The 23414-nt window shown below is 34.3% G+C and overlaps 1 protein-coding gene across 8 annotated transcripts in view; it reads left to right on the forward strand.

The window, feature by feature from the left end:
• LOC139948765 (elongator complex protein 2-like) overlaps positions 1 to 23414 on the forward strand; it is a 55485-nt gene that overhangs the window by 22608 nt on the left and 9463 nt on the right. For all 8 annotated transcript variants that reach the window (XR_011787478.1, XR_011787477.1, XR_011787482.1 and 5 more), the window contains 14 exons: positions 5360 to 5606; positions 6585 to 6719; positions 8798 to 8959; positions 12394 to 12489; positions 12882 to 12982; positions 13228 to 13365; positions 13860 to 14015; positions 14993 to 15094; positions 15801 to 15890; positions 16354 to 16513; positions 17331 to 17461; positions 19336 to 19528; positions 21510 to 21631; positions 22535 to 22683. Coding sequence is in view for 1 of the 8 variants with exons in the window: in XM_071947083.1 (XP_071803184.1) it covers positions 5417 to 5606; positions 6585 to 6719; positions 8798 to 8959; positions 12394 to 12489; positions 12882 to 12982; positions 13228 to 13365; positions 13860 to 14015; positions 14993 to 15094; positions 15801 to 15890; positions 16354 to 16513; positions 17331 to 17461; positions 19336 to 19528; positions 21510 to 21631; positions 22535 to 22683 (1925 nt within the window). In the remaining 7 variants the exon portion in view is untranslated. The remainder of the gene's footprint in view (positions 1 to 5359; positions 5607 to 6584; positions 6720 to 8797; positions 8960 to 12393; positions 12490 to 12881; positions 12983 to 13227; positions 13366 to 13859; positions 14016 to 14992; positions 15095 to 15800; positions 15891 to 16353; positions 16514 to 17330; positions 17462 to 19335; positions 19529 to 21509; positions 21632 to 22534; positions 22684 to 23414) is intronic.

Below are 23414 nucleotides of genomic sequence, written 5' to 3' on the forward strand. Positions count from 1 at the left end.
TCCATCTTTCAACGAATGAAAATATTCTTATTATTGCACGAATCAAAAACATTCATTATTTTTTTTATTTGACATTCAAGTAGACCTTTGTCATTTTCTTGGGCGTCAATCAGGGGTATTTGATTATTACTTGATATTGATTTGATTCATTTTAATGTGTGTAATAGCGCGGCATATGGATTTTTTTTAAAGTGTATTTTCTTGTATTTTCTTAATATTTTATTGTTCAGTGCATTTGAAACAAATTATATTGGAATTTGCACTATATAAATGAATAAATTATTATTATTAATTAGATGTCTGTCAGTTAACTGCTTAGCAATTTTTTGATTTTTTTTTTTTACATGTTGATACAGTAAAAGCTTGTAAATAGGGTTTATAAAACCATGACAATGTCACGAAATTACCTTTTACAATATATGCTGAAATAATTGGTGCCTTACTGAGACGAAAATTATTATCGTGACTTGTTTAACTAATTTCTCAAAAACTACATCACCTCAGTAAGTAATATTTTAAGGGAAGCTTTCTACCATCATTATCTTCAAACTCTGTGAGTTTAATGTAAATCTGTGGACATTGTGTTTTGTGTCATACCAAAAGTACCCAGACCCTTTAAAGACACTGGACACTATTGGTAATTGTCGAAGACCAGTCTGCTCACTTGGTGTATCTCAACACATGCATGAAATAACAAACCTGTGAAAATTTGAGCTCAATTGGTTGTAATTCTGAGGTCACGAAATCAAATTCGTGGAAAATTACTTCTTTCTCAAAAACTATGTTACTTCAGAGGCAGCCGTTTCTCACAATGTTTTATATTATAACACCCCTGACCAATATTCTGCCTTTTCATTGGTTTAGAGCGCGTCACATGATATGTCTTAGTTTTACTAGACGACGGCCGTGTGATAGTCCGAAGACTATCACACGGCGTGCAGTACCCAGGCGTCTGTTGCATGTAGGAGGATGATAAATTAATAGTCTGTAACCATTTCGGATTTCATAACACTACATGCAGCACAATAAAAGTTTTCGCAATCTGTATTCGCGTCGTCCGTGGATTGTAGCATTCAGGTCTGTAACTTAATATAATAGTACAGTATTTAGAAATGTTTGGGGTGTTATAAAACAAATATTGACTGTTTTTACTCGTGCAATGGTTAAAACTATGACTCCCTCGATGATCCCCGGAGCGTTCTTTCGCCTCCGGGGATCACCTCGGGAGTCACAGTTTTAACCATAGCACTCGAAGCAGTCAATAATAATAATAATAATAATAATAATAATAATAATAATAATAATAATAATAATAATAATAATAATAATAATAATAATAATAATAATAATAATAATAATAATAATAATAATAATAATAATAATAATAATAATAATAATAATAATAATAATAATAATAATAATAATAATAATAATAATAATAATAATAATAATAATAATAATAATAATAATAATAATAATAATAATAATAATAATAATAATAATAATAATAATAATAATAATAATAATAATAATAATAATAATAATAATAATAATAATAATAATAATAATAATAATAATAATAATAATAATAATAATAATAATAATAATAATAATAATAATAATAATAATAATAATAATAATAATAATAATAATAATAATAATAATAATAATAATAATAATAATAATAATAATAATAATAATAATAATAATAATAATAATAATAATAATAATAATAATAATAATAATAATAATAATAATAATAATAATAATAATAATAATAATAATAATAATAATAATAATAATAATAATAATAATAATAATAATAATAATAATAATAATAATAATAATAATAATAATAATAATAATAATAATAATAATAATAATAATAATAATAATAATAATAATAATAATAATAATAATAATAATAATAATAATAATAATAATAATAATAATAATAATAATAATAATAATAATAATAATAATAATAATAATAATAATAATAATAATAATAATAATAATAATAATAATAATAATAATAATAATAATAATAATAATAATAATAATAATAATAATAATAATAATAATAATAATAATAATAATAATAATAATAATAATAATAATAATAATAATAATAATAATAATAATAATAATAATAATAATAATAATAATAATAATAATAATAATAATAATAATAATAATAATAATAATAATAATAATAATAATAATAATAATAATAATAATAATAATAATAATAATAATAATAATAATAATAATAATAATAATAATAATAATAATAATAATAATAATAATAATAATAATAATAATAATAATAATAATAATAATAATAATAATAATAATAATAATAATAATAATAATAATAATAATAATAATAATAATAATAATAATAATAATAATAATAATAATAATAATAATAATAATAATAATAATAATAATAATAATAATAATAATAATAATAATAATAATAATAATAATAATAATAATAATAATAATAATAATAATAATAATAATAATAATAATAATAATAATAATAATAATAATAATAATAATAATAATAATAATAATAATAATAATAATAATAATAATAATAATAATAATAATAATAATAATAATAATAATAATAATATAATAATAATAATAATAATAATAATAATAATAATAATAATAATAATAATAATAATAATAATAATAATAATAATAATAATAATAATAATAATAATAATAATAATAATAATAATAATAATAATAATAATAATAATAATAATAATAATAATAATAATAATAATAATAATAATAATAATAATAATAATAATAATAATAATAATAATAATAATAATAATAATAATAATAATAATAATAATAATAATAATAATAATAATAATAATAATAATAATAATAATAATAATAATAATAATAATAATAATAATAATAATAATAAATAATAATAATAATAATAATAATAATAATAATAATAATAATAATAATAATAATAATAATAATAATAATAATAATAATAATAATAATAATAATAATAATAATAATAATAATAATAATAATAATAATAATAATAATAATAATAATAATAATAATAATAATAATAATAATAATAATAATAATAATAATAATAATAATAATAATAATAATAATAATAATAATAATAATAATAATAATAATAATAATAATAATAATAATAATAATAATAATAATAATAATAATAATAATAATAATAATAATAATAATAATAATAATAATAATAATAATAATAATAATAATAATAATAATATAATAATAATAATAATAATAATAATAATAATAATAATAATAATAATAATAATAATAATAATAATAATAATAATAATAATAATAATAATAATAATAATAATAATAATAATAATAATAATAATAATAATAATAATAATAATAATAATAATAATAATAATAATAATAATAATAATAATAATAATAATAATAATAATAATAATAATAATAATATAATAATAATAATAATAATAATAATAATAATAATAATAATAATAATAATAATAATAATAATAATAATAATAATAATAATAATAATAATAATAATAATAATAATAATAATAATAATAATAATAATAATAATAATAATAATAATAATAATAATAATAATAATAATAATAATAATAATAATAATAATAATAATATAATAATAATAATAATAATAATAATAATAATAATAATAATAATAATAATAATAATAATAATAATAATAATAATAATAATAATAATAATAATAAATAATAATAATAATAATAATAATAATAATAATAATAATAATAATAATAATAATAATAATAATAATAATAATAATAATAATAATAATAATAATAATAATAATAATAATAATAATAATAATAATAATAATAATAATAATAATAATAATAATAATAATAATAATAATAATAATAATAATAATAATAATAATAATAATAATAATAATAATAATAATAATAATAATAATAATAATAATAATAATAATAATAATAATAATAATAATAATAATAATAATAATAATAATAATAATAATAATAATAATAATAATAATAATAATAATAATATAATAATAATAATAATAATAATAATAATAATAATAATAATAATAATAATAATAATAATAATAATAATAATAATAATAATAATAATAATAATAATAATAATAATAATAATAATAATAATAATAATAATAATAATAATAATAATAATAATAATATAATAATAATAATAATAATAATAATAATAATAATAATAATAATAATAATAATAATAATAATAATAATAATAATAATAATAATAATAATAATAATAATAATAATAATAATAATAATAATAATAATAATAATAATAATAATAATAATAATAATAATAATAATAATAATAATAATAATAATAATAATAATAATAATAATAATAATAATAATAATAATAATAATAATAATAATAATAATAATAATATAATAATAATAATAATAATAATAATAATAATAATAATAATAATAATAATAATAATAATAATAATAATAATAATAATAATAATAATAATAATAATAATAATAATAATAATAATAATAATAATAATAATAATAATAATAATAATAATAATAATAATAATAATAATAATAATAATAATAATAATAATAATAATAATAATAATAATAATAATAATAATAATAATAATAATAATAATAATAATAATAATAATAATAATAATAATAATAATAATAATAATAATAATAATAATAATAATAATAATAATAATAATAATAATAATAATAATATAATAATAATAATAATAATAATAATAATAATAATAATAATAATAATAATAATAATAATAATAATAATAATAATAATAATAATAATAATAATAATAATAATAATAATAATAATAATAATAATAATAATAATAATAATAATAATAATAATAATAATAATAATAATAATAATAATAATAATAATAATAATAATAATAATAATAAATCACAGCATTTGTAAGGCGCACTAACTCTGTAAAAACATTCAAAGGCGCCGGTCCAGGTATACTATCAACCTCTCCCCATTACTCGTTACGAAGTAAGGTTTTATGCTAAAAATATTGTTGAGTACTTACCAATAGTGTCCACTGCCTTTAAAACTCACCTGTTTCAGCAGGCTTACTAACCATTCAACAGTGCCTCAGCACCTTAGAGTAGACTTTTGATTTTGGCGCTCTATAAATGACTTTTGATTGATTGATTAATTGATTGATTGATTGATTGATTGATCGATTGACATCTGGGTTGAAATCCTTTTCTTTTAAACACAGTATCAGCAACATGCCAAGATCGTCGGCCATACCGCTGCCGTCACAGTCGTTGAAGCCATGTACCTCCCAGACCAAGATGGCGGACTGACCCCGACATCGAGGACCCTGATTGCCAGTGCCTCTGTAGACTCTACCGTCAGAATCTGGCAGCGGGAGGAAACGGACAGAGACTTTACCTGCTTGCAGAGTCTCTCATTTGGGAATGGATTCGCCCTGGACCTGGCTTTGTTTGTACTCCAGCGACGAGGTACGATCAGTCAGCTCTCAGACCAAATTTGTGACCTGCTACGTGAAAATGAGTCAGATGTTGACAATTTCAAGGGTTGAGTTATACATGTATGCATGGCTGGAAAGAACACATCAACAGCAGTATCTTGGTATACATGTATGTCTACGCTTTGGGGTGTACCGCGTTTCTGAGTTACTTTCGTTTGAAATTAGCCAATACATCATTTTTTCTGAAAAAACGAATTACAAGTAACGTGATGTTTTAAACTACCATTTCGCGCAAAAGGTTACAAATTAGACATAAGTATGATCACAAAATTGTTGTATTCATAGCTTTATTGCCTTAAAGTAAGTGTTCTGAAGGTTAACCATGCAAATATAGATCTTAAAAAGGTAGAGCATTATGGAAAGTCTAATATGCAGTTGTTTAAGTTGTAACGTGAATCAAGAAGATGCTTGATCTTTTATATACACATGCCTACATCCTTACGGGCTGTGGAGGGGTAACCCTGTTTCAGCTCCAGGAGTAGGTTGCAACATGCCATTGGTGGTAGTTCATCTTGGTTGATAGCCCAAATCAGTTAGGAGAAGCTCTAACCTTTAGTGTTGGTCCAGCCTTGTGAATTAGGGAAAACATCCCTTGAAACATTTCTGTCTGAAATGTCACATTTGATGAGAAATTTTATAAATATACATGTACATACATGTATGTAACTATGTTCCCTGTGTGGAGTTTATAACTCAGTGAGCATTTTATTAGATTTTTTTTTAAATCAATATCTTGCAAAATTTATTATCTTTTTCCCCCACTATTTTCTTGTGACCAAAATGGCCGATCGATCTCAAACTTTTACAGGTTTGTCAGTTTTATGTACATGGTGGATAACATAAAGTGCTTACACTGCCAGCAACTGTTTTGTTAGCAAAAACCAATTCTGTAACGTTCCTTTAAGGTTAAAAGTATTCAGTGTTTTTTGTTTCTCGTTCTTGATCAAAGTTCCATTGTTGGCGCTTGGTGGAGATGACACCAAGCTTCACTTCTACATAGAAGCAGACGACGGCAAGTTTGTAAGAAGCTTGTCCCTGACTGGGCATGAAGATTGGATCCGAGCTGTACAAATCACTGCTGATGGTAAGAGAGAAAGAGAGAGATAAAAGAAGGGGTTCAAAGTAGCCCCCCTCCCCCCCCCCCCATGGGAGTAGCATCTAGTAGGACAACCCCAGAAGTAAGAAGGACGGGTCCCCTCTCCCCATGTGATAAAAAAAACACCTTATAGTAAGAGTTGGTGAGTTAAAAGAAGGGGTTCTCAATAGACCCCCCCCTTAAGGGAGTCGCATGTAGTAGGGGAAACTCCCAGAAGTTAGAGGGACCCCCCCTCCCCATGTGACCAAAATCAGCCCTAATAGTAAAGAGATAGTGAGTTAAAAGAAGGGGTTCTCAATAGACCCCCCCCCCCCTTAAGGGAGTCGCATGTAGTAGGGGAAACTCACTTTTATATAGCTCTATGGGAAACTCCCAGAAGTTAGAGGGACCCCCCCCCCTCTCCCCATGTGACCAAAGCAGCCCTAATAGTAAAGAGATAGTGAGTTAAAAGAAGGGGTTCTCAATAGCCCCCCCCCCCCCCCTTAAGGGAGTCGCATGTAGTAGGGGAAACTCCCAGAAGTTAGAGGGACCCCCCCTCCCCATGTGACCAAAGCAGCCCTAATAGTAAAGAGATTAGGGCTGCTTTGGTTCTCAAAAGACCCCCCCCCCCTCCCCTTAAGGGAGTCACATGTAGTAGGGCAACCCCCAGAAGTTAGAGGGGCCCCCCCATGTGACCAAAGCAGCCCTAATAGTAAAGAGATAGTGAGTTAAAAGAAGGGGTTCTCAAAAGACCCCCCCTCCTCTTAAGGGAGTCGCATGTAGTAGGGGGAAGATAGAGGGACCCCCCCCCCCCTCTCCCCATGTGACCAAAGCAGCCCTAATACTAAAGAGATAGTGAGTTAAAAGAAGGGGTTCTCAAAAGACCCCCCCCTCCCCTTAAGGGAGTCGCATGTAGTAGGGAAATCCCCAGAAGTTAGAGGGACCCCCCCCCCTCCCCATGTGTTCAAAATCACCCCTAATAGTAAAGAGATAGTGAGTTAAAAGAAGGGGTTCTCAATAGCCCCCCCCCCCTAAAGGAGTCGCATGTACAGTAGTAGGGCAACCCCCAGAAGTTAGAGGGACCCCCCCCCCAATGTGTTCAAAATCACCCCTAATAGTAAGAGATAGAAAGTTTAAGAAGGGGTACCTCCTCCAGTTGCTCAAGGCAGTCGCATTCATTATTCACTCAAAAAGACACCGTTGTAAACCCACCCGTATACATGTATGCTGTGCGTAGTGTATGTAATTACACCACACCACATCGCTCAACACATGTCGTACGACTACTGTGCACAAGTCATCCGCACTCGTACCACTTATACGCATGCGGAGAACGTAGGCCGACAGCCTTGTCGGGTCTGTAATTTCCAGGTTTAATGTGTTTCATTAAAAAAAATCCAATATTGGAATAAAATGGGTGGGGGGGCTCTCGGATATGCTAGTATGCAGCTCATGAATATGTCCTTTGTCAGACCTATCAGACAACACAGGATGTGAAGCAAATGAATTATTCATTTTGATGTCCAATCACGCACTTCTCTTATCACGACCTTTGGACCCTATTATGCTTGCTGAGCGTCCGTCCGTGGTGGTGTGGTAAACATGACTTCCGCCACTGACCAATGGGCCGGGTTTCGTCTTTCGCGTGCATTATAGTAATGAGTTGACCGTGGGAACTCTTCTTTCGCGCTTATTATAGTAATGAGGTCAGTGGCTTCAACACAGACCCTACAAGGCTGTCGGCCAACGGCCTCCACATGCGGCTAGTGTACGGGGGGTGTCGTGTCATGCGATGTGGTTACACACATTACGCACAGTGCAGTATACGGGTAGGTTTTTACAGCGGCGGTCTTTTTTCGGAGTGAATAATTGGACTGCCTTGAGTAAGGCTAGCAACAATGGTGTTTTTTCTTTCATTGTTTTCTTGCAACTTTAACGACCAAGAGCCCAAAGCTTCAGAGATTTGATATTTTTTTATTTTTTTTTTTTTGGGGGGGGGGGGGGATACACAAAGTGACAATTACCAAAGATGTCCAGTGCCTAAAGCTATCTATTTCTCTTCCGCTCTTCTCATTGCGTCTTTGTAGACAACGGAGATCTCCTCGTTGCCACTTGCTCTCAGGACTGTTTCATTCGTCTGTGGAGGGTTGTTGCCGGGGTAAACCAAGAGCTGCACACGGTCAAGGTCCTGGAGGAGGATACCGGGGAATTGAAGCTGAAGGGAAATACACTCTGTCCATCATGGGAAGGTGAGTGGGAAGGGAACCAGTGAAGAGGCACTTTCATTAAATTTCCTCCCCTCCCTTATCCCCTGTCTAATTTGCAGCTACATGTATAGACCAATCCGACGCGCACCGGGCGCGCAAGTGTTGAGCACCTCGCGCCATTTGCTGTAGTGTCTTCAGTGGCTAGATTATGCACAAAAAGACACCGCCAGTGTTAATTTTTCAATAGAGGCCGCTACCAATGTGTTTGCCGCTAGCTTTGTGTTAAAAAATACCAGTGAAAATGCGTTTTATGAGCATTTGGAGTATCACTACTTGCTGGTCAATTGTGGTCTGAAGATGGCGCAAAGTAGCCATAAAACTTTAATTACAAGTAGCATGAGATAAGAAACCTTGAGATGGGTAGTAAAAATCTAGTGTTATTCTGAGGGTGATTTGAGCGTCCTTACTTTGTGTTTGCCGCTACCACAGCTCTGTGTACAAAAATGCCAGTGAAAATGCTTTTTATGAGCATTTGAAATATCCCCACTTGCTGGTCTTTTCCATTATAAAGACCATCTTCGAAGTGTCCATACAAATTTGATATTTGGATGCAGGAATATGCAAGGCAGAGTTGGTGGGTACAAATTCTGGCTCTCTAACACGCTTAGTTCATGACTTGTTATTGTCCAACATACCAGCGAATTTATTTGAATACATTATACGTTAGGAAATTTCTTGCTGTTGTTAATATGTAGCCCCAGTTGGTTTAAGTGTTGGTGGTAGTATCCCTACTTCTTGGCTGCTGGCCTTGCCCCCAAAATCCAATAATGGGTTGATTTATAACACCCCTTGCAAGTATTCTGCCTGCTCATTGGTTAAGAGCGCGTCACATGACATGTCTTAGTTTTGCTAGACGGCGGCCGTGTGATAGTGCGTCGGTTTGCCATGCGCTAGTCCGAAGACTAGCACACGGCGCCGTGCGCTAGTCCGACAGACTAGCACACGGCGTGCAGTACCCAGACGTCCGTTGCGTGTACGAGGATGTTAAATTAATAGTCTGTAACCATTTCGGCTGCACGACACTACATGCAACACAGTAAGTAAAAGTGTTTGCAATCTGTATTCGCGTCGTCCGTGGATTGTAGCATTCAGGTCTGTAACTTAATAATAATAGTACAGTATTTAGAAATGTTTGGGGTGTTATAAAACAAATGTTGACTGCTTTTACTCGTGCAATGGTTAAAAACTATGACTCCCTCGGTGATTCCCGGAGCGTTCTATTTTCCCTCGGCTTCGCCTCGGGAAAAGAGAACGCTCCGGGGATCACCTCGGGAGTCATAGTTTTAACCATAGCACTCGAAGCAGTCAATATTTGTATAATAGTACATCCTTAGCAACACCCTTAGCCACAAACGTAGCAACCGTAGCCGCCAATTATGATATGGCTTTAACAACCCATATTGAACGGCATTCAGCTTCTCCAGGACCAATTTCATAAGAGCCAAAGCCCTTTAGCAGAAAATACTGCTTGGAAAATTTCTTTGCTAAGCAAAAATTTAGTGGGGATCACCCACAACAATGCAAACTTAATGCAAGTGTGGCTGGTAACCTGTTTCTGCTAAGCAATACTATTCTGTGCTCAGCAAGTTTTTGTGCTTACTGGGTTTATGAAATTAGGCCCAGGTTGGTCCAATTTCATGACACTGCCTACCATATCAGCTCTTTTACAATTTTGAGAGATGTGTACTTTTTGACAAATTTAAGAGACTCTTTTACAATTTTAGAGTTGAAAATGTTATTTTTAGGGACAATACAAAATATGTGCTTTTTGAAAGTATACGAGACAGCACTTGGTGACTCTTTTATAATTGATGTAAATTGAGAGTAGAACAAGTTTTTTATGAACAATATATACAACATGTGCTTTGCGCTTACAATAAAACAATCTATGTCGACCCTACCTTTAATTCAACATTCAACAAAGCATGCTATTGTAACACTCCGATTTGCAAGTGTCTCGATAACCTGGCCGAATAAAACTCAGAGGAAGACTCTTTTCTTTGGGCTAATGTAAATAATATTTTATTTCAAGGCACAGGACACTATTGGTAATTACTAAAAATAATTGTTAGCATAAAAACTTACTTGGTAATGAGCAATGGAGAGCTGTTGATAGTATAAAACATTGTGAGAGACGAATCCCTCTGAAGTAATGTAGTTTTTGAGAAAGAAGTAATTTCTTACTAAAATATTTGAAGGCAATCAAGGCATCTGTAAGCACACCACTTGTGTGTTTTTCTTCCATTATTTTCTTGCAACTTCGATGACCAATTGAATTCAAATTTCCACAGGTTTGTTATTTTATGCATATGTTGAGATACACCAAGTGAGAAGACTGATCTTTGACAATGCGCCATATTTTTGACCGTGTGAGGGCGCTCTCAATCACTTCCGGGGGTATATTCATTCATACCCAAAACAGTTATTAAAGATTGGTACACATTACCACAACAAACATCTAATCCATCACGGACAATAAGACCTTTATAGGAGCCATTATAATCCACCGCTGAAGCAACTTAAAACTACAGCGCAACAAAAGTGACAGAACGCCCATTAAAACTGCAGGACGAAACACGTACACTCCTGGAAGTGATAAAAATACTACTGAGAGCACCCTCACTCGGTAAAAAAATACAGCACATTACCAAAGGTGTCCAGTGCCTTTAAACTGTATGGCTTAACAAAGATGGTGGAAGAGCACAAGAGCAGTGAAGAGAAGGCAGGAGTAGAGAGACTTGATTGGGCCTCAGTGCACACTGGGCTAAACCAGACGGGATAGAATGACTGGGAATGGAAAATAAGACATATATTGGTCAGGAAGGATGGTCAGTGAGGATGAGTGTGGTGGGAGGACAAGCTAAAGTAGTAGTCCAGTCTAATTTCTATACCATCCGCCCTGGTAATAGTTAAAAAGCAGGACAGTTCTTTTCAGAACTGAGAAGTCTCCCGAACCTCCGATTATCTACTCCACGGCAGTAGAATAAAGCAAGACAGTTCCCTAAGAACAACTCTACCTGGCAAGTAGATACACACATGGTGTTACCGCAAACCAAATATACATTGATACCTCACCATGCAATGCCTCAAATCCTATAGACATTATTATTATTATTTATTTGGCAATTCACATAAAAATTAGAAAAACACATAAATTCCCAGACAGCCAGTCAGCACACTGGTGTTTGGTTTGGCATTCTGTTAATTGGGATTAGGTTGTGGGGCTGGATGGGGTGGTGGAATATAGACCTTTCCCATAAAATATGTAAATTGCACTAAAGTTTTGGTTGGCAAAATGAAGGAACATTGGGATATTTAATGGAAAGGGTCTATTGTGAGGCACAACAAAATATAAGCTTACACTGTTTTCTATTTTAAATATCAAAGTCTTGACTTATGTATTTTGTTGTTTCTAGGTAGTGGAATTTGTTTCTCTGTGGTACTGGAGAGTGTGATGGCTGGCCATGAGCAGTGGGTCTACGGGCTACACTGGCAACCCCCAATCTACAGGGGTACGTAACATTTGGGTCCATTCTCATAATCTCATATTTTAATTCTCATATTTTCCGCTTAACGGCTTTATGCAAATTTTCTTTGCTAAGCAATAAATTTATGGGGCATCAGTTGCAACAATGCAAAATTTATAGATTTTTTGGCTGGTAACAAGTTTCTGTTTGGCAAGATTTTTTATTTGCTTGGCAAGTTTTTATGCTTACAGGCTACATGAAATCAGGACCAGAAACCATGATTCTCTGCAAATCTGTTTTTGGAATACTTTACAAACAAAGTCATTTTAACATGTCGGTTAGTTATTTGGGTATGTGTTTGCGGCTGGTTGTGATTGGTCAATGCATGAAGTGACAAAGTATTTTGATTGGTCTATTGGTGTCTGTCCACCTTGCAGATGGAACGAGGTACCAGGAGCAGTGTCTTCTCTCAGCCTCTATGGACAAAACCATGATCATATGGAAGCTAGATAGCGAATCAGGAGTGTGGCTCGATCACGTAAGTTTTTTCATCCACGATTCTTTTTTAAAGGAATTGGGTGCTTTTTGAACGGCACAACACACACACACTTCCTTAGATTTAGCCTTGTGATTAGAATTAGAATCAAAATTAGAATTAGCTTTACAATGTTTTATTTTTCCCTATCATATACATTTTTCCCTATCATATACAGAAATTTATTGACTGCTTTTAGATATATTTTTGCAGCGTTATCACAAACTTTCCTTTTTATTGTCTTGCAGGTGAGAGTGGGTGAAGTCGGGGGGAATACGCTGGGTCTGTATGGGTGCCAGTTCAGCCCAGATGGGGGCGCTATACTAGCCCACGGGTACCAGGGGGCACTACATCTGTGGAAGAAGTCTGCATCAATTCCTGATAGGGTGAGAGTTCAAACACAATGTCAATGTGCCATAATTTTTACCACGTGAAGGCACTCTAAGTAGTATTTTTATTACATCCGGGGTTATACATGAATTGTCCTGCACAGTTTTAATCGGCATTCTGTCTTTTTGTTGCGCTGTAGTTAAAGTTGCTTTCGAGGTGGATTATACAGATATATGTCTGGGGTTTCAATCCATTCCAGTCTGTTTGGGTATAGATGAATATACCCCCCGGAAGTGATACAAATATATTTGAGAGCGCCCTCACGTGATCAAAAATTCGTCGCTACAGAGAGCAATATGTCTCAAAACATCGGAGTGTTTTTTCCTTGATCAGAGCACGGCCCAATGGTCTCTGTCCCCGGTAGTCAGCGGTCACTTTGGTGTCGTTCAAGACACGCAGGCATGTACTCTTTCAAAAATACAAAGAACAATGATGTCTCAAAACATCGGAGTGTTTTTCAAATAAAATGTTTTGTCCTTGCCTTGATCAGAGCACTGCCCAATGGTCTCCGTCCCCGGTAGTCAGCGGTCACTTTGGTGGTGTTCAGGACATCACCTGGGAGCCTGATGACGGTGCGTTTTTGATGAGCGTTGGTTTGGACCAGACGACGAGGTTGCACGCTCCGTGGCGGCGTGAAGGGTATCAGGTAAGGATGGCCCGGTAGTTTCGAGTTTTTACGAAATTTGTTGGGGTTGGTTGGGGTGGGGGGGGGGGGCGAAGCTTGCAGCCAAGTTCTGCTGACAAATCAAACTCGGTGAAAGAAGCTGTTAAAAGCACAAAATATTGCTTGACAAATTTTTTTTGCTAAGCATAAATTGAGTGTGGCACCAGTCACAACAATGCAAACTTGATGAAATTTTGGCTGGTATAACCTTTGTCTGCTAAGCAATACTTTTCTGTGCTTAGCAAGTGTTTTTTTGCGTACAAGCTTTACGAAATTGGGCCCAGGAAACCAGAACACTGCTTTTCTGTCTGTGTCTCTGTCAAGTACCCTGTATGCAGCTGTGACAGTGGCAGTTCTAATTATCATGTCATGAAAGGGACCAGACTATCTTTTCCTTCCAGCCTCAGTTTGATGATCAAATGGAAGAAAAACATGATGGGCGAACTTTTATAAAGGCTAATAGTGAAATGTAAAAACATGTTTGGATGTCCACTCATAACGAGTACGTTCCAAGTTTTTGCACTGAAAATATTTGTGCGAGAAACAAAACGCAGATACGGCTTTTTTGCACTGATGTGTCAAATCATTCTTTGATACTCTGTTTTTAAAGGCACTGGACACCTTTGGTAGTTGTTAAAGGCCAGGTTTCTCACTTGGTGCATTCCAACATATGCATAAAATTATAAATTTATGAAATTTTGGACTCAATTGGACATCGAAGTTGCAAGAGAATTTGTGTGCTTTCAGATCCCTAAAAAATGCTTCATGCGTATGTCTTTTATTTTTTGAATAAGAAATTACCTCTTTCACAAAAACTAGCAGCTCTCCATTGCTTGTTACCAAGTAAGTTTGTATGCTCACAATTATTTTGAGTAATTACAAACAGTGTCCACTGCCTTCAAGTGCATAATAATTGCCTATTATTATTCCCCTTCCTCTGCCTCCTTTATTCCTTTTAGACAACCTGGCATGAGATCGCCCGCCCTCAAGTCCATGGTTATGACATGCACTGTCTGACCCTTGTCGACAGGTACAGGCTAGCTTCAGGAGCGGATGAAAAGGTTTGTGTCTCCACCTTCTTTCTTTCTTTCTTTCTCCTTTCTAGCCCTTTTTCACCCAAAGCCTCTTCACCAATTCTCCATTTGTTTTATTTTTATTTTTTGTTTATAAAAGAAAAATTGTAACCCAGGGGCTTAATTGGTACAAAGTTTACAATTTAAAAATGACAATACAATATACATCAAATTATTACTTAGAATAGTTGCGGATTTACACATGTAACAAAACTACTTCCAGAGAAAGGGTCAGCAACATGGGTTTTTTTTTGTCGCCAGTGACCGGGCATGTTTTGGGTACGATGAGAAATTTATCCTGATTTGTCTGTTGCCATCTCTCCATCTTCTGTGTTGTATCCTTCTGTTTCTTGTTTGGGTTCTTGGAGTCGAATTGGTTGTTTTGCATGCCCACCTGTTGTCATGCTGCCTCCGTGCTAGGTGACCAGGGGTCGATGTCACAAAGAGTTAGGACTAGTCCTAACTTTGGACTAGTCCTATATTAAAAACTTAAGGCTAGGCCTAAGTGAGAACGAGTAACTCATCCTAACTCAAGATAAGACTAGTCTTAACTCTTTGTGAAATCCACCCCCTGCCCATCTCCACTTCTTTGATTTAATGGCCTTAATAATATCATGCACTCTTAATTTCTTTCTTAGGTCCTCATTCGTCACCTTGTCCTTTTTTACTCTTTCCTTTTACTTCTTTTTCAAAGGTTCTGCGAATATTTGATGCTCCGAGGAACTTTGTAGAAAACTTTGGGCGAATAGCGGGAGTGGACGTCACTGAGGCCTTACAGGACAGGGTAAGTTTTTGCTGAAACTGCATATAAAAGTATATTAATGATGGACATTTTTATTACCAAGAGTAGAAAGGCTAAAAGAAGCAGGACATTTCCTTGAGAGCAGACATACCCTTATTTTGTTTGATGTCAGAGGCGTTTTTTCTTTCTTCTATTTTGAGTCTTGGTCAATGATGTTATGGCTGAGTTTTCCCTGTCCCTCCAGTAAGTAGATATTTCTCCAGCTGGCACAAACCCAGTTTTCCTTCTTATGTAGTAGATCAACATAGGTCAGCTGACCTCAACCTCTTTGAGTTCGACTTTGCTTGGGCTCCCACCCAGAGGACAAGCTTGCTGGCTGGAAGCTCAGGGTGGCGATTGCAGTGCCCAGTAAACTTCACTCATACCGTTTTTTACCTTAATTTTTTTCTTATTTACCTGTCATTCCTCTTCCCCCTTCATGGATCCACGCTTCCACTCTACACAGAAGAATAGTGACGTCCCTGAAGGAGCCAGCGTCCCGGCTCTGGGCCTCTCCAATAAAGCCGTCTTTCAGGGGGAGTCCGGGAAGGCAGCATCTGAGAGAGAGATCTCACACCCTAGCGAGCTCTACACAGAAATATACTTCAATCCTCTAGAACTAGCAGGTTAGTTAACAGATGTTTATTTTTGAAATTTAAAACGTTTCTTATAAAACACATAAGAATTGGTCAGGTGATATATTGTCGGGATCCCAACAAAAACTATATTTGAGCACTTTATTTCTCTGCTACTAATAATTGGCGGACTTTTTTGAGCAATGGCTCAAATGAAAGCTTGTAACTTTCTCGACCCCCTTCAAAATACCTATTGAACTTTTAGATCAAAATTTTTGGGTCAAATCAGCCAAAAATCTGACATAGCATCTTTAATAATAATAATAACAAGTAGACATACGTACAGGGGTGTCAGCTGTAGGGCCGGAACATCAAATAATAACCAGTGTTTGTGGAGCGCTTCACCAAACCCTAGTGAGCTCTAACCAGAGATATACTTCAATCCTCTAGAACTAGAGACTTTAAGAACAATAATGACTGGAATAGTGTTTGTTACAAAAACAACCACAGGGGTTTCAGCTTGAGGGCCAGAACACAGGGGTTTCAGCTTTAGGACCGAGTATCAAATAGTAGAGAGTTTATTAATTACAATAACTAGACTCGGTGTTTAATATGCCATCAGACAAAATGTGTACAGAATGCTTTGTATGGGGGGGGGGGGGGGGTTGAACAGAATCTCCTGCCACACCAGCTGTAGCCCAATGTAGAAATACTTAAGAAAGACTTTTTGAACTCACCCCCCCCCCCCCCCAACTCTCAGTCCAACCCCAAGCTTCGGGTACATCTTATTAAAGGTTCTTGATGTGGAGCACTACAAAGATAATGTATTGTTTGACCTTTGACATCTGCCTTTCTGTCATTTATTTAGGTCCGCCCACAGAAGAGCACCTCTTGCAGAATACGCTGTGGCCTGAAAAGCAGAAGCTGTACGGTCACAGCTACGAGATATTCAGTGTGGCGAGTCACCCATCCGGAACTATTATAGCATCTGCCTGTAAGGTGAGTATTCATTACGTGACTCACCGGGGTCAGGGTTTGTGGTGTGGCTAAGCGGGTTAGAGCACCAGACTCAAGCTCTGGTGTTTCTGATTAGCAGAGTGTGGGTTCGAATCCTGGCCATGACACCTGTGTCCTTTTAAAGCAAGACACCTAACCATGATGCTTCGTGCTTTGGATGGGACGTAAAGCCGTTGGTCCTGTGTGTTGTGTAAAGCATGTAAACAAAATAACGGTGCACTTATCGCAAATAGAAGGGGTTCGCCCCGGTGTTTCTAGTTTGAAATGATTGGCTGCATGTTGTGCCACAGCACCTTCTAAACAAATACATGGTGCTATGTCAAAGAAGTAGGTCTCATAATCCAAAATGCAGTCCCACATACCTTGCAGGAAAAATACTGAATGTTGAAGTGCCTTGAGCATTACTGAGTGACTGATATGAGCGCTATATATAGTGTAGCCACTACTAAACACCCATTAATAACAAACCCCAGTTTGCCTGTGAAAAAACTCTGGTTGGGACTCACCGGTTTGAGAAAGAGCAGTTTTTCGACAAGATCTTTCTTATTTGATCAAAAGGTAATGAAGCATGAACAGGAGGTTTAGTCCTAGTTCATGGGACCTACGGCTTAATGTCCCATCTGAAGGACAACAACATCAACGTTTTATATAACGCATGTATCTACCAACATGGTACTCAAGGCGCCTAGTATATACATTTTACACAGAAGGATAGGTTATTGAAGTGATGAATTCTGGGACCCAATTATGTAGCCACTTGTAAGGGTTTACAAGGTGCTGCGGGCACTCAGCAGCCACAGCCAGGAACACCCGGGCGAACCGTATCTTGTCTAGGACACAAGTGCCATGACCGGAGCTCGGACCCACATTCCGTTGATCAGATGTGCATTGCCTATAGCATAAGCAAAAATTGTGTACATTTCTTTTTTTGGAAATAGCAGCATCTCTCAAAATATATGTTTAAAGGCAGTGGACACTATTGGTAATTGTCAAAGACTAGCCTTCACAGTTGGTGTATCTCAACATATGCATATAATAACAAACCTGTGAAAATTTGAGCTCAATCGGTCATCGAACTTGCGAGATAATAATGAAAGAAAAAAAACCCTTGTCACACGAAGTTGTGTGCGTTTAGATAGTTGATTTTGTGACCTCAAGTTCTAAACTTGAGGTCTCGAAATCAAATTCGTGGAAAATTACTTCTTTCTAAAAAACTATGGCACTTCAGAGAATGCCATTTCTTACAATGTTTTATACCATCAACCTCTCCCCATTACTCGTGATCAAGAAAGGTTTTACGCTAATAATTATTTTGAGTAATTACCAATAGTGTCCACTGCCTTTAAGAGAAAAAAATAACTGAAAATCTTTGGATGATGTTGGTTTAAAGGGTCTCGGTACTTTTTTCAAACACAAAACACAATGTACACAGATTTACATTAAACTAACACCGTTTGAAGATGATGATAGTAAACAGCTTCCCTTAAAATATTACCTACTGAGGTGCTGCAGTTTTTGAGAAATGAATAAAAAATGTCACAAAAATAATGTTCGTCTCCGTTTAGCATGGAAACCAGTTATGGTAGGTTTTGGTGTACTGTACATGTAATACCATAACTGGTTAATACGTTTTTACATGCTAAAATAATTTTTGTGTCACTGTATGAGACAACTATTATTTTGTGACTTGTTTTACTTATTTCTCAAAACTTCAGCAACTCAGTAAGTAATATTTTTAGGGAAGCTTTCTAATATCCGTGTAAGTTTAATGTAAATCTGTGGACATTGTGTTTCGAGTTACAAAAAGTACCCAAATCGTTTAAACCAGAAACGAATTTTGATATTTTCTGTGGCAGGCTTCAAAGGCAGAATATGCAACCATCCTTCTGTGGGACACTACAACATGGCGCCAGCTAGGCGAACTACCAGCCCACTCCCTAACCATCACACAGCTGGCATTCTCCCACAGCGGTAGACACCTCCTAGCAGTGTCCAGAGACCGGACTTGGTCAATGTTTGAAGAGAAGGAGCAAGGAGGAGAATCAAATGGCAAGCTGGGTTTTCGTTTAGTTGATTAAAGACAGTGGACGATATTGGTAATTGTCAAAGACCAGTCTTCTCACTTGGTATATCTCAACATATACATAAAATAACAAACCTGTGAAAATTTGAGCTCAATCGGTGGTCGAAGTTGCGAGATAATAATGAAAAAAAAAACACCCTTGTCACACCGAAGCTGTGTGCTTTTAGATGGTTGATTTCGAGACCTCAAATTCTAAACTTGAAGTCTCAAAATCAAATTACTTCTTTCTCGAAAACTATGTCACTTCAGAGGGAGCCGTTTCTCACAATGTTTTATACCATCAACCTCGCCCTATTACTCATTACCAAGTAAGGTTTTATGCTAATAATTATTTTGAGTAATTACCAATAGTGTCCACTGCCTTTAATTCTGGCTGTTAAGCCAAGGACTTCCATTACAGCAAAGTGAACTTCTGTAATAGCCAAGAACCCAATTGAGAGAAAGCAATGAAGGAAGTTTCTCTTTTAGATGTAGGAGGAAAAACTTTGAGAATTATTAAATGGAAAACCAGCGCAATCAGGCAGGGACTGAAAAATCCAATCCACAAAGTGCCCCCCATCGGATTTGAATCGGGACGCCATAGGTGGAAGGCGAGTCAAGATTCCACTACACCAACCTGACTGCCTGACCAGGGTTTTCGTTTTCCTCATATAAAACTAAAAAGAGAGACCTTTACGTTAACGCTCTTTCTCAATATATTGTCTACTCACAACAACTACTCAAACAGCGGCTACAGAGCTCAGAAATATATAGTTGTTACATTTTGGTAATAGATGGAGTCCATAGGAAACAGAAAAAAAATATAACGAGTCTCTTACCTCACGTTAAAACAAGGCAAAAATGTTTTTTCTCCAAAACACTACAAGCCAAAATTCTTAAAAACGTGAGGTCAAACAAAAGGAATCGTGATGTCATCGGCGGCCATTTGATGTGGAAAATGGTGCCTCAGTTGGCCAAAGCTGGAGAACTGTGTACAGACCCATTTGGGGAAAATCGTCACTGGCGTCAAGGGGTCGTTGCAATAGATAAGCCGTTTTTGACTCTCTGCTGAAAAAGCCGCGCGGAGAGGTGCATTTTTTACTTGAATTATTTATTACCAAATGCAAATTTTAAGCGTAAAATGGTTATAAATCGGTATACACGATGTCTATTTGGCCAAAAAAAGGGTAATAGTCGAAGTATTGAGATTATCCTGTAGCTGCTGTTTAACATCCAAAAACTTATCAAGAATCTTTAAACCTTTCTTCACCCTGTCAGTATTTCTTTGTGACTTTTTTTTGAGGCAGTAATTAGAGCCATGAAGTTGGGCCCAGATAAACAGTGGAACTTGGACTTGGTGTGAAACTTTCTGATAAATATCAACTATTATTATTAGGAATCAATGTGTGGTGAAGAGGTTTTCAACTAGTGGTTTAATCCCAACGAGGCCTGGTTCTTGATCATTTTACCGAGACGAAGTCGAGGTAAATTATAAAGAACCAGTCCTCGGCGGGTTTAAACCACTAGTTGAAAACCGATTCAACATACTTCGTCTCCCATTCATAAATACCTTTTCGGTCAAAAACATCATCACTTTTGGGTCAAAAAGTAAAATAAATGCAAAAATTATAATTGTTAAATGATTTCTTTCAACACAACACCCCTCCAGCTATGAAATGGTAAAGCCCTCCGCTGCCCTCGGGTAAACAACTCCTTATAAGGGAATGCTGTGCGCGTCACGCATATCGCGTGATGTGGCACAACTGTTTCAGCTGTTGCTCTCGACCAATAGGAATGAAGAAACTGTCTGATAAGAACAGGTGCAAGGTCGCGTGTCACGCCCATGAATTAACACTTTTTACCGGTCATAAACGAAGGTTTATACACACCCACGTGACGCGCTCTCCACCAATAGGAATAGCGAAACTGTCTGAGGTATTTATGAATATAATATGTATCACACTACAGGTTGTCCATATGTGCTGGTTGCCTGCACAGATAAGAAGACAGCTCTTCATTCCAGGATTATCTGGTCAGGTGCTTGGTCACATGACGACCGGTACTTTGCCACAGCTTCAAGAGATAAGAAGGTGAGTGCATGTGTGATACGATCAAGCAAAATGAGTCATTTGTTGATCCAGGTCATTTATTATTTTTCAAAACATTTTTTAAAGAGCATAGTATATGCTTTAAAACTGTTTAAACCTCATGTTGATACTACCTCTTGTTCAAAACTTGCTGGAGAATGAAACTGAGAATTAAAGGGGTTTAAAGTCGAGTTGGTTATTGAAACTACATCGACATATTATTTTCTTAAAAAGCTAGTTTTAACTCATTTTTTGATGTTATTTATTAGGAAGGAAGTTGCCAATATAAAGTCAGACATATTTTGGCATTTAAATTAACAAACAATTTTTTGTTCTTTTCACCCTTGTTGGCCTCTTATTGCTTGCTTCTTCATAGAACTTTTTCGCAAATACCATTGCGCAAGCGCAAACTGTTGAATGAGGTGCATTGTTGGATAGCTATGGATCAAATTTGATCACCAGCTAGACCACAAGGCACCTATTTCCAAGCTTTACGCGCGCGTCCCGAGTATTTGCGAAAAGGTCTATACTGATACAGGTATTTCTAACATGTGCCTCATTTAGATTGGTCCCATCACATGTGCCAGACTTAATCCAAATATTTATAGACGATGTGACCTATGTTCACATTCAAACGGCCCTCTGTTGACAAAACACTGTACACGTCATGTTTCGCCGGGCAAAAAGACGCGTAGTCATGGTAAGATTTTGTGTACTTTCTAGCTGGCTGCCAAAACACAAAGGTTTTTGCCTGGCGGTATGCGCGCGAATCATGTTATGGTTTTCGAGTGACGTCAGAGGTCACATCGTCTATAGATCTAACAAGTGTCGTTTCTGTACCTATTTTTGAATTTGTTGTTCAAACATGTATTCTTTGTTGAGAAAAACATTGGAATTTTCTTGAAGGTAATCATCTGGGGTCAGAGGTCATCTGATGACCAAGAAGATGCAACTCCAAGCTGCCTTGGGAATTACCGGGCATGCTCAGTGCCCTTTGACCTAAAGGATGCTGTGACAGCAGTTGACTTTGCTCCAGTGGCTAGCACCAGTGGAAGGTAAGCATCACTGATATTGCATAGGTTTTCAGTATTATAGTGGTCACATTCAAAGCTCAAATACACACACAATGTATGGATTGAGAAGCTGTTTTATCCAATAAACTATATGATCAATCAACAAATTGTGTGTTTATTTGAGCTTTGAACTGGACCACTAAAGTGTATATCATCAGCAAAGGTAACACCACAAATTGCCGCACTATGACTGCCTGGCCACTATAGACTAAAACATGTTCACTGCATGAACTCTTATAAGCTATAGTCCTTACATCATGTCTTTGAGAAGTGAGGGTTTGACTCTCGGTCTTGACATTTGAGGAGCATACAGCTCTGGGCTGCCGTGGTGCTTCAAAGGCTTTTTCATACACTATATCAACCTCTACCCTCACATGTCACAGGTACCCATTTTATACACCTGGATGAAGAGAAGCAGTTATGGTATAGTATCTTGCTCAAAGACACAAGTGTCACGACCAGGATGTGAACTCACATCCAGACAATTTAAAGGCAGTGGATACTATTGGTAATTGTCAAAGACTAGCCTTCATAGTTGGTGTATCTCAACATATGCATAAAATAACTAACCTGTGAAAATTTGAGCTCAATCGGTCATCGAACTTGCGAGATATGAATGAAAGAAAAAACACCCTTGTCACACGAAGTTGTGTGCGTTTAGATGGTTGATTTCGAGACTTCAGGTTCTAAATTTGAGGTCTCGAAATCAAATT

Source organism: Asterias amurensis, chromosome 16 (genome assembly GCF_032118995.1).
Source record: "Asterias amurensis chromosome 16, ASM3211899v1".
Taxonomy (NCBI): domain Eukaryota; kingdom Metazoa; phylum Echinodermata; class Asteroidea; order Forcipulatida; family Asteriidae; genus Asterias; species Asterias amurensis.